This window comes from Erythranthe guttata, chromosome 7 (assembly GCF_056151865.1).
Source record: "Erythranthe guttata isolate IM_541 chromosome 7, IM_541, whole genome shotgun sequence".
Taxonomy (NCBI): Eukaryota; Viridiplantae; Streptophyta; class Magnoliopsida; order Lamiales; family Phrymaceae; genus Erythranthe; species Erythranthe guttata.
This window is the reverse complement of record NC_142539.1, coordinates 9,620,442-9,632,975: the sequence shown is the minus strand read 5'-3', so window position 1 is coordinate 9,632,975 and position 12,534 is coordinate 9,620,442. Positions and strand designations below refer to the sequence as shown.

The 12,534-nt window shown below is 39.0% G+C and overlaps 2 protein-coding genes across 2 annotated transcripts; both read right to left on the bottom strand.

The window, feature by feature from the left end:
- Positions 1-6,835: 6,835 nt before the first annotated feature.
- Positions 6,836-8,636, bottom strand: LOC105964982 (somatic embryogenesis receptor kinase 5). Its single transcript, XM_012989491.2, has 4 exons — positions 8,299-8,636; positions 8,122-8,201; positions 7,675-7,782; positions 6,836-7,149 (listed from the first exon to the last, which is right to left on the bottom strand). Exons 1-4 carry the CDS (start codon positions 8,442-8,444, stop codon positions 6,851-6,853), a joined length of 633 nt encoding a protein of 210 aa, XP_012844945.2. The 5' UTR covers positions 8,445-8,636; the 3' UTR covers positions 6,836-6,850.
- A 1,926-nt stretch (positions 8,637-10,562) lies between these two features.
- LOC105965250 (BRASSINOSTEROID INSENSITIVE 1-associated receptor kinase 1) lies at positions 10,563-12,060 on the bottom strand. The gene is given in 5 exon segments (XM_088820273.1): positions 10,563-11,104; positions 11,213-11,382; positions 11,385-11,468; positions 11,471-11,569; positions 11,736-12,060. Coding segments are annotated over 5 exon segments (921 nt in total). The 3' UTR covers positions 10,563-10,861.
- Between the last annotated feature and the right edge of the window lie 474 nt (positions 12,061-12,534).

Below are 12,534 nucleotides of genomic sequence, written 5' to 3'. Positions count from 1 at the left end.
GCTAATCGTCCGGATGTTTCGGGACTTCTTAGTATTTGCTTCAGAGGGTAATTGGTGAGAACCACCACCTGATGTGACTGGAAGTAAGGTCGAAGCTTCCGTGCTGCGTTGATGAGGGCGAGAGCGAGTTTCTCCATGTTGGTGTAACGTTGTTCGGCTCCTTGGAGGGCGCGACTTATGTAGTATATGGGTTGGTGACCCTTTTCTCCATTTCGGATGAGGACTGCGCTGACGGCATTAGCTGATGTAGCTAAGTATAGTAGGAGGATGTCTCCGGGCTGAGGTTTTGTGAGCAGGGGTGGGGATGCTAAGTATGCCTTCAGCTCAACGAATGCCTTTTGACATGCCTCATCCCACTCGAACTTTTTTCCTCCCCTTAAAATTTTGAAAAAGGGGAGAGCCTTGTCCGCTGATCTTGAAATGAATCTGTTCAGGGATGCCAAACAGCCGTTGAGCTGTTGAACTTTCTTGATCGATGTTGGCGGAGCCATGGAGGTGATTGCTTTGATTTTAGCGGGATTAGCTTCGATTCCTCGCTGCGAAATCATATAACCCAAAAATTTGCCTCCCTTAACTCCGAATGAACATTTGAGGGGGTTGAGCTTCATCTTATATTTTCGCAGGGTGGCGAAACACTGATCCAGATCAATTAGGTGGTCCGAGACCTTGACACTTTTGACGAGCATGTCGTCGATATACACCTCCATATTTTTACCGATCTGATCTGCGAACATTTTGTTCACTAGACGCTGGTAGGTGGCTCCTGCGTTTTTTAACCCGAAGGGCATGACTTGATAGCAGTAGATGCCTTGGTCAGTGATGAAACTAGCCTTCTCTTGATCTTCTGGTGCAAGTAAGATCTGGTTATATCCTTGATATGCATCGAGGAAGCTGAGGAGTTCGCATCCCGAGGTCGAATCGATGAGCTGATCGATTCTGGGTAGAGGAAATGGGTCCTTAGGACAGGCTTTGTTGAGGTCAGTGAAGTCTACGCATAATCTCCATTTTCCTCCGGGTTTAGGAACGAGCACTACGTTCGACAGCCATTCAGGGTACTGAACTGGTCGTATATGACCTGCCTCTAGAAGTTTAGCCACTTCTGCTTTGATATGCTTGTTGCGTTCGGGTCCAAACGTTCGTTTCCTCTGTTTGACTGGCTTCATCCTCTTGTCGACGTTAAGTCGATGTAGGGCTACCTGAGGGGGAATGCCCGACAAATCTTGGGCTTTCCATGCGAACACATCTCCATTGTGTCGCAGGAAGTTGATTAGCTGCTGCTCCGTCTCAGGATCTAAATCAGATCCGATGCGTAGGAGTTTGGAATCATCTCCAGGTGTGAGTTCTATGAGCTTAAGCTCTTCGACAGCCGCTAGCTTGATGCTATCGTCTGGTACACTGATGAGGATTTCTTTATTGTCCTCAATGATTGCATTGACCCACTTCCGTTTGTCGGATTTTTGGGTATCGTCTCCCTTTCCGGGCGGTTTAGGCTTCTTTGAGGGTTCTCGTAGGGCCCTTGCATAGCATTCTCGAGCGAGACGTCTATCTCCAAGCACTTCTCCCATTCCATAGGGAGTAGGGAACTTCCATTTCTGATGGTAGGAGGAAGGTACTGACTTGAATGTGTGGATGGCTGGCCTCCCCAAAATGATGTTGTAGGGTGATGGCCTGTCGACGACGAGGAACTTGATTAGTTTCGTGATTCGACAGGGGTCTTCCCCTAAAGAAACAGGCAGCTCCACTTCTCCCATTGACAAAATGCCTTCTCCTGTGAACCCTTTCAGGGGTGTGGAGATGGGACTAAAACGGGCATTATCTATGCCTAGCTGCTTAAAAGCATGGAGGTACATGATGTCAGCTGAGCTCCCACCATCTACTAATATTTTCTTGACCAAGAAGTTGGCCACCGTTGTTGTTACCACTAATGCGTCGACATGGTCTTCCTCTGGACCTTCGAGGTCGGAGGAGTTGAAGACTATGCTGTGATCAGGTCTTCGTATTTGATATACGCGTTCGGATGGAGAAGCGCGTTCTTGATTCATGCGCGCTGATCGAGCGAGTGTGCGTCTTGCATTATGCGAATCGCCTCCCGCCGGTCCTCCGGAGATGAAGGAGATGATTCCTCGGGTAGGTTGGTTATCATTGTTATCTAGGTCACGTCGGTGACCCCCATCTTCTCGTCTTTGTTGTTGATCTCGGTTATTATCTCGGCGTGGAGGATCATCACGGCGTTTATTTCGCGGCTTATCGACGTATTCGCCTAAATGGCCCTGTTTGATCAGCCTCTCAATCGCCATTTTAAGTTGTGCACACTCTTCCGTAGTATGCCCTCTGTCCTTATGGAATCGACAATAACGATCCGATTTTTCTCGCTTTGCGTTTGGCTGCATAGGACGTGGAGGTTCTGCTAAACCTTTCTGCTCTATCACGTGAAGGATTTCCGTGAGGCGAGTGTTCAGCGGAGTGAACCTATTGTAGGAGGAAGAGGGTTGGCCTTGAGGTGGTAGTGGTGGACGTCGATCGTCGCGCCTCCTATTGTCCTGACGGTCGTCTTCCCTTTTTCTTTTAGGAGGAGCATGGGTAGAGGCTTCCTCTATCCGGACGTATTTTTCGGCTCGATTCAGCAACTCTTCTAGGTTGCCTGGAGGTCTTCCGGCGATAGATTCTTTGAATCTACCCGGTTTCAAGTTCTGCTGCATGATCCCGGAGAGCATGTCTTGTCCTACACTGGGGACCTCGTGGACGGCTTCTACGAAACGCTTAATGTAGTTGCGGAGCGTCTCGTTATCTCTCTGTACTATAGAGAAAAGATGAGCTGGAGTCTTGGCATATTGTTTGTTGATGGCGAATTGGTTGGTGAAGCGGGTCGACAACCGCGCGAAGGTGTCAATCGACCCTATGGGCAGGGAGTTGAACCAATTCATTGCCCTCTTGGAGAGAGTGGTGCGGAACATTTTGCACATCGCGGCATCCGTTGGGCCATATAAATCTGCCATGGCACTGAATTTCTCTATATGTTCCTGTGGGTCGGTGGTCCCTTCAAATTGTGGTAACCCCGAGATCTTTACCCCTTGAGGTAAAATCTCGTTGAGAATGTCTATGGTGAAGGGACTGCGTCTTGTTGGGGGAGGCATTCTTTCATCCCTTTGATTATTTGGTTGGGAGAAAAGGTTTTGGCGAGACATTCTGCTGTTTACTTCGCCTTCTCCCTCATTAAAGAGAGGGACTCTTGGTGGTGACGCATTCCCCCGTGGGGGTGAGCGTGGACGTCGCTGTCTGGGCTGTGCCCCTCTATGGTTGGTAGATAGCTGCACTCGGGACCGTGGATCTGAGGTAGAGGAGGAGACACTTATTTGATTCTGGATTGGCGGTGGCGCCACAGGTGGCGCTACAAATGGAGCTGGTGCTGGTATCGCATTGGGAGCGTTTGCTCCCATCGTAGCGATATATTGAGTCACAGCCTCTGTGGCGGCGCGAGTTGAAGCTTCCGCTATCATGCGTTGGAGCGCATCCTCGGTTATTTGAACCGTTCGAGGAGCAGGGAGAGCTGGATCGGCGAGTGGTGGGTCCCGAGGAGGGATCACCTGAACCTCGCGAGGTGGATCTGCCACACGTGGAGGAGCTGGCTCCGTGGGACGTGGGGGAAGTGGATCCGCGGGGCGTGGAGGAGGTGGTATGCCCGATCCTCCACGGACTGGAAGGTTACTTGCTGTGTCATTCTCTCTCCGAGCTGACGCCTCAGGAGGATCTTGTTGGCTACGTGATCTGGTTTGCATCGTTCCCACAGACGGCGCCAAAATGATGATGCTAAAGTATAGCTCACCTAGGATGATGTAGAAAACAAGCAGGGAGAGCAAAGCTGATCAATAGCTTGACAACTCGATGATCCTGAGGTCCCTACAAAATAAGCACACGTGAACTAAGCCGGGGGTTGATCCGGCGGAAACCCCTCCGACGCTCAAGTCAGATGTACGGATCGTAGAGAGAATAGAGAGAATAAACTCGTGGTGGATTGTCAATAATGAGAACGTACCTTAACAAATGAGTAAAACGTCTATTTATATATCGTTGAATGGGTTGGGCTTACTTTGTTGGGCCCAAGCCTTCCTTTGAAGGAGCTTGGGCTTTCGTGTAATGAGCCCACTTGTATGTGATTGGGCTTTCGGGTATTGAGCCTAATTATTATATAAATTTGAGGGCCCATTGGGCCGGCCCATTTAGGTATATCATACGGCTTTACCTGATCGATCATATTAAAATTTGGGAAGCTCTTAGTTAATTATTAAGGACTTACAACGGAATTATTAATTATTTATATGTACATAGGATCTCACCCAATCAAGTAACATCACATCTTCGTCATTAGCAAGCCGAGCAAGATCAAAAGCTCTCTGCCCTGTGATGAGCTCAAGAAGAAACATACCATAACCATAAACATCACTTTTCTCCGGAAGAGTACCCTTGGAGAGATACTCTGGGGCTATATTACCACCAATTGTTCCTCGTATAGCATCTTCAACATGTGTTACACCGTGCAAATAGGCTAGACCCCTTGCAGCCTCCGTTTTCTTACTGACCAATCAAGTGGAGGTTGTGACTCTTCTCCGGTCGATCTGCAATAACACCAATTAAATTTCAAACAAAAGATTAATTAATGGAGGTCTACTCTATGAATACTTATACAACAGTTCAATCAAGGTTGTATTACATTTATTCTTGAGGTACGCATCGTATAATATTTTCCCCCATATGGCGTCAATATTCATGGAATCTTTTAGATTCCATGAATATTTCTACAAAAAAACTCCAATTTTAACTATCAAATGTTTTTTTTTCAAAAACTATCCAATGGTTAACTATAATATTTTTTTTATGGAATTAATTACAATATTTCTACACAGTATAAAATATAGTTTATTATGAATATGGATGGCAATATTCTTTTTTTCTTACTTCACTTGCTTTTTATCTCAAACATTAACCGCTCGAGAAATTACCACTTAAGCATGATGCAACACTTCCGTTGGCCATGTAGGGATAAACGAGCAGGTTCTCTTGTTGTGTAACGCAAACGCCAATTAATGGGAGTAAATTTGGATGCACATTAACAATGCTCATCGTTTCAACTTCTGTTTTCAAATGCTGCAAATCTGTAGGTGAGATGTCTCGTAACTGTTTTATAGGAAAAATAGAATAGGAGAAAGAGAGAAATAATAATATTACGTAATCCCATTATGTTATGGGTTGATTACATGTAATATATAGAGAAATAATACGAGGTAATAGAGTTTGACTAGGTAACTAAATCCTAACTAATCTAGGTAACCGAATCATAATAGAATCCTAATATTCTATAATATCTAACAATATAATATACTCTAACACGCCCCCGCAGTCGAAACGTGACGAATGTGAAGACTGGACAATCACTTGCTAGCACGCTCACGCAGTCGGGACGAATAAGCTTCAAAAGTGAAGACTGGACAAAAACCGCAAAACACAACGCTAGAGAATTTCTCTGTGGAAATATCTGTCCAATTGATAAAATAATAATAATAATAATAATAATAATAATAATAATAATAATAATAATAATAATAATAATAATAATAATAATAATAATAATAATAATAATAATAATAATAATAATAAACGGGTGAAAAGTTTTTTTTTTTTTTTTGTGTATGATTCGAGAGAGAGAGAAGATATAAAAGCGGAAAAAGAATAATTAAAAGAAGAATAGAGATGAGAAAGAGAGAAAGGAGATTAACCAACTAAGAAGAAAAAGATGTCGGAAAGAAAAAAAAATATAAGTTACCACCATCGGGGGAGGGAGGAAATTGGTTTAGTGGTCGCCGGCCATGGAGAAGAAGAGAGGCGGCGGCTAGGTTTTAGGCCATGGAGAAGAAGAAAGGCGGCAGCTAGGTTTTAGGCCATGGAGAAGAAAAGAGGAAGAAGAAGAAGAAAGAGAGAAGATGCACCACCGGGGAGGGAGAAAATCCGGGTGGTGTTCATAGAAGATAGAAAAGAAAGGGAGAAAATTCGGGTGGTGTTCATAGAAGATAGAAAAGAAAAAGATAAATATTAGAGTACCACCACTGAGGAAGAAAGGCGGCTAGGTTTTCACCGCCATGGAGAAGGAAGGCGGCTAGGTTAAAAAACCTAAATCTGGTGCTCTGATACCATATAGAAATAATAGAATAAAGAGCCCGCATGGGTGTAGCTCAACTGGTTCCGGAGGTGGTAAGTTGGTGTAAGGTCCTAGGATCGAATCCTGGCAGCCGCAGTGTGGGAATTTCAACTCCAAATGAGGGTTGGTTCCTTGTGGGCACTAGGTCCGGGTCCGCTACCTTAACGGGCCGTTGAGTTAACCATGATTTACATCCTCCATCAATCCTTGTCGGACCAAGGAATGGGGGTCCGTTACCTTAACGGGCCGTTGAGTTACCATGATTTACATCCTCCATCAATCCTTGTCGGGCCAAGGGATGGGGGCCCTTGGGGCGAGGGATTCGCCTTTTGGTGTAAGAATAGAATAAAGAGATAGAGAGAAATAATAATACGTAATATAATAGAAACCCCATTATGTTATGGGTTGATTACATGGAATATATAGAGAAATATTGTAAGGTAATAGAATTTGACTAGGTAACTAAATCCTAACTAATCTAGGTAATCGAATCATAATAAAATCCTAATATTCTATAATACTCCCTCCGTCCCATTTTAAATGTCGTTTTTTGTGGTTACGCGTAGATTAAGATAGTCAATAAATATGTATAGATTATACCAAAAATAGCATAGTAAATACTAAAATACCCTTGTTATTAATTATTTTTTAATTAACTAATTAAGAGTGATAAGGGGCAAAATTGATAAAAATGCAATTAATACCATATTGAAACTCTAAAATGACAAATAATTTGGGACAAAAAAAACACTCCAAAAAGACATATAATAAGGGACAGAGGGAGTATCTAATAATATAATATACTCTACCATGTTTATATCTTTTAACCGCCACTAGAATGCCATTTGCTAACCGGCCTTTGTAGGAACTTATACCATATTGATCTTTAGATAAGATATTTCTATTCGAAAAGTTATCTGTTACAATCTCCAATTCGTCTAGAGAAAATTTGCTAACTCCTGCATACAAGCGCCCATTGAATCACCAATTAAAATACAAAACAAGTAATGTGGGAACATTATATATATATATATATATATATATATATATATATATATATATATATATATATATATATATATATATATGTATATATATATATGGTAAATAGCACTTAAACCCCCCCTTGGTTACAAGCTTACCTCCTTGTGCTAGTAACATCAGCACATAATCCCATTGTAGTTGATGGTGGTAACTTCCGTTAGTTTTTCCGTCAAACTTAATTGTATGTGTCACGTCAAAGTATTTTTTTTTGCAGATGATCCCCATGTGCTTTTATTTCTGCAGATGACCCCCTTCAAATTTGACACACGCGGTTAAGTTTGACAGAAAAACTACCGGCAGTTACCCCCATCAACCACAAGGGAGTTATGTGCTGATATTACGAGCACAACGGACATGGGAAAAAGCTTGTAGGAACATACTAGCAATTAGATTACCTGTAAACAAGTAATGTAATTTAAATCCACATTTAGAAAACTAACCGGCAGGAATATTAATGATATGATGTTTTTGCCGTGGTTTCTTTCCTTTGTACCAATTAGCAGGAAATAGCTTTCGTGTGATATTGGCTCCACCGGATTTCTTGCCAACTGGAATAAGCAACAAACAGCCAAATGTTATTCATTAAATTTTATTTGAAATTCCAAATTATAGTGGGGAAAGCCCACTATAAAAAAAAATGTGAATTACAAAAATATTAAGGCATCGTTTGGCTGAGGAGATTAGCTATTATTTACTAAATAATTGGACTTTGTCTGATGTTTAGTATCACAATAAATTATCAGACCGATCCGTAAATATTATGCTATCACGACTTACCTTTCTTATCTTGCCTTTCAGAGAGTTTTTTCTTTATTTTTTTTTTAGAAATTCTGTGGTCCTATTTTTAACCGGGTTTAATTCACCAAAACATTAAATAAATTAGGAACCTGGAGAGACAGTAGGCGGGTTATTAAGTTGCAGTGGAGGTGGCCGAGATACAGATGTAGCTACTGCCCATCTTTTACTCCTGAAAATTATTGAATAAATAGTCCTCATTTTTTAATGCAATCAAAGATCTCCGCTTTCCAATTAAAAAAAAAGAAAAATGAATAATAATAAATTACTCGAGAAATTGTTCGTTGAAACGATCATCGTCATCCACTGATGAAGCGACGGTGCTGATAGAGTGAGAGTGGAATAGTTCCCAAATCTGCTGCTTCCGTACAACCGCTGTCACTAACCTCTCCCAATTATCCCTAGATGAGTACATCTCTCTAATCTCTCTCTCTCTCTAAACTTTTCTCTCTCTAGCTTACGATCACAATATAGAATTAACTATATAATATGAATTTTTTCAGATTTGATTAATATGTTTAAAATGTTGTTTCGCTGAAATTGTGTGGAAAGAGAGGAGAAACGCGTTTTCCCCACATCATAGTCAAGCAGAGTGGGACTACTCATTTACTGAATGACATGTCTTTGCATTGTCACAGTTGATCTTTATTCTTTTCCTTTTTCCTCTTTTATTTACATTCAATAGATCAACTGAATCGGCAACGCCCATGATTTTTTTTCCTTTTTTTTTTTTGTTTTTTTTTTTGGGTTAAATACAAAAACACCCTTGTACTATGGACTTGGTATCATATATCCCCTAAACTACACATAAATACAAAAACCCCCCTACTGTTATATATTTTTCAAAATTTGACGACCCCTGCTTAGCCTATAAATATAAGGGTTTGTTTGAGCCATTTTCCACTATATTTTTTTAACATTTTCGGTCAATTTTACTTGGGAAATTTAAATATTTTTTATTTTTTTCTCCAAAACATTTAACTACTTAGATATATTTTTTTTAAATTTTCTGAATAAAACCTTTTTATTTTTGTCATTTTGAATTTCTTCATTTTTTTCTTAAATGTCTTCCGGTAGTTCAAATTCTCAACAATCATAGTATTGTAAAGATGGTTGTAATCTTAGGATGTTTGAACTACCAGAACACATTTAAGAAGAAAAAAAATGAAGAAACTCAAAATAACAAAAATAAAAGGTTTTATTCCGAAAATAAAAAAAAATCTAAGCAAATAGATGTTTTAGAGAAAAAAATATGAATACCAAAATTTTCAACGTAAAATTGACTGAAAATGGCTCAACATATATATATATATATATATATATATATATATATATATATATATATATATATATATATATATATATATATATATATATATATATATATATATATATATATATATATATATATATATATATATATATATATATATATATGTGTGTGTGTGTGTGTGTGTGTGTGGTAAAATATATATACTTGAGTAGGGGTATTTTTGTCATATTTTGAAAAAATGTAATGTGAGGGGAGTTTTTGTATTTATGTGTAGTGCAGGGGGGTGTATGATACAAAATTGATAGTACAGAGGTGTTTTTGTATTTAACCCTTTTTTTTCCAGCTATTCAATCAACACAGTAATAGTTAGTAAAGTATGATCTTAACCAACAGAGTAAAATATCCAGAAAAGAAAAATGGAAAAAAAAAAGCCGCAGCTATTTGAAATACTAATTCCAATAAGGAGACGATCAAATTGAATTTTTCAATGTAAATACTATCTTACAAAGAGAACAAGTATGAAATTAAAAGACATCAAAATGACAATTAAAAGACATCAAAATGACAGTATGCATTAATGTCTATTTTTTAGCTAGGTGACCATAGTTATAGATTCCAACAGTTTACCAAAGAACCAACACAACTAATATAAGAAAAAAAAAATTGGGTAAAATCCCCTATAGTTACAAACTTTTGCAGATGACCCCCTTTTGTTCGTAATATCAAAATAGGGTAAATAATACTTAACCCCTTGTGGCTACCAGCTTTTGCATATGATTACATTGGGCTTATAATATGAGAGCATACCCCATTGCGGTTGATGGGAGTAGCTTTCGTTAGTTTTTTTGTCAAAAAATTAACCGTCTGTGTAGAACGTTAATTTTAACGCAGAAACTAAGGGACGATACCCCTATTAACCACGAGGGAGCTATGTGCTAATATTACGAGCACAAGTGGGTCATGTACAAAAGCTTGTAACGACAAGAGGTGGGTAGGTAGAACAATAAGATTTCTATTTCTAAATATCAGGACTAGAGAATAAAACGTACCATGTAAAGTGAACCGTAGAACTTTATTTATGGTGTGATTAGTAGAATCCTTATTAGAGTATAACTCTAAATAGGATTAGTAAACCCTAATGGACTTTTAAGATCTTGTTAATGGAATTAAGCCATCAGTTAATGACTATGTAAGGTGGATCTCGGGCCTTTTAGATGGTCCAAATACTTTTTGGCTTATTGTGCCGGTCCAACAAGATATATCATTTATCCTATATCTTTTTAGGGTAAATAGCACTTAACCCCTCCTGTAGTTACAACCTTTTGCAGATGACCCCTTGTGCTCTTAATATCAACACATAATCCCCTTGTGGTTAAGGGAGTAACTTTCGTTAGTTTTTCCATCAAACTTAACCACATGTGTCTAAGGTGAAAGTATATATTTTTTGTTTGCAGATGAGCCCTCTTTGCTTACATTTTCCCTTTCATTTTTGCAGATGGCTCCCTTAAAGTTTGAAACATGCGGTTAAGTTTGACGGGAAAACCGACAAAAGCTACCCCTTAGACCACATTGATCAATTCAACAATGATCCCCGTATCCCAACTTTCATTGATAGTAAGCCATCTCCGTAGTATTATCCTCACAATATCCGACATATTGGGTCGTCTCTCCGGGTTGTATTGTTTGCAGAGCAGAGCTATTTGAATCAATTGCTCCACTTCTTCTTCAATGTAATAATTATTACCTCCAAAATCGGGATCAACAATCCTCTCCCATTCCTTCTCCTTTACGTGTGTCTTTACCTGACATATATTATTGGAGAAGCTCTTAGTTAGTTGTTAAGGCGATCGAATATTACAGCATACTTTACGAGGCAATTATTAATTATATATATGTACATATGCTCTCACCCTATCAAGTAACATCACATCTTCGTCATTAGCAAGCCTACCAAGATCAAAAGCTCTTTGCCCTGTGATGAGCTCAAGAAGGAAAATACCATAACCATAAACATCACTTTTCTCTGAACAAATTAACCTAGAGAAATATTCAGGAGCTATATGACCAATTGGTCCATGTGTGTGGCCAGCTCAAAGTTACCAATAATTGCTTCAAAGTCCTCGTTCAAATATATATTTACAGCATTGACGTCACGATGGATGATTTTACGTTCAAATCCATAGTGCAATAGGCTAGACCCTTTGCAGCCCCGAATGCTATCTGTTTTCTTATTTGCCAATCAAGTGGAGGTTGCGACTCCGGTCGATCTGCAACAACACCATTTACTCTATAAGATTCTTTTAGGGGATTAATTATAATATTTCTACATAATATAAAATATAGTTTATTATGAATATGCATGGCGAATATTATTTTTCTTACTTCAGTTGCTTATTATCTTAAACATTAACTAACGGCTCGAGAAATAATTACCTCTTAAAAATGATACAACGCTTCCGTTGGCCATGTATGGATGAACGAGAATCTTTTCTTTTTTCGTTACGCAGATACCAATTAATCGGAGTAAATTTGGATGCGCGTTAACAATGCTCATCGTTTCAAATTCTGTTTCGAATTGCTTTCGAAATTGGAGTAACTGTTCATATCTTTTAATGGCCACTAGAATGCCATTCGCTAACCGGCCTTTGTACAACTCCGCAAATCCGAATCTAAAAAGGATATTTCTATCTGCAAAGTTATCTGTTGCAATCTTCAATTCCTTTAGAGAAAATGTTCGAACTCCTGCACACAAGCCCATTGCATCACCAATTAAAATACAATGCAAGTAATGTAGGACGAAGGAACATATTAGCAATTAGATTACCTATAAAAAAAAGTAATGCAATTTCAATCCACATTTAGAAGACTAATAGAACTAAAGTTGTGTTTTTGTACAACTTATAAAGCATAGGAATTTATGTAATAGAACTAAAGTTGTGTTTGTACAACATAGCAACTTATATCTGCATTAGATAAAAATGCTATGTAGATATAAATATTAGTTAGTTTTATAGTATGGTATATATGAGTAAAGTGCAATTACCTCCTCTATGTAATCTTGATATGCTAAAAAAGCTCCTATCAAATAAAAACTAGCAAAAACTCCCTTATGATCTTGTTTAAATAGAACACTTAAAACTCTTTTACCATTTACGCATTGACCAGGCGGGAATGTTGGTCCCGATACATAAAACGGGTAGTGAATTTAGTAAATTGGTTGAACAAATTAATT

Coding starts and splice junctions, on each gene's coding strand:
- LOC105964982 (XM_012989491.2), bottom strand. CDS start 8,444: ATGTACTCATCTAGGGATAATTGGGAGAGGTTAGTGACAGCGGTTGTA. Junction 8,202..8,298: donor TTCAACGAACAATTTCTCGA/GTAATTTATTAT, acceptor AATAATTTTCAG/GAGTAAAAGATGGGCAGTAG. Junction 7,150..7,674: donor TATCATTAATATTCCTGCCG/GTTAGTTTTCTA, acceptor GCTTGTATGCAG/GAGTTAGCAAATTTTCTCTA.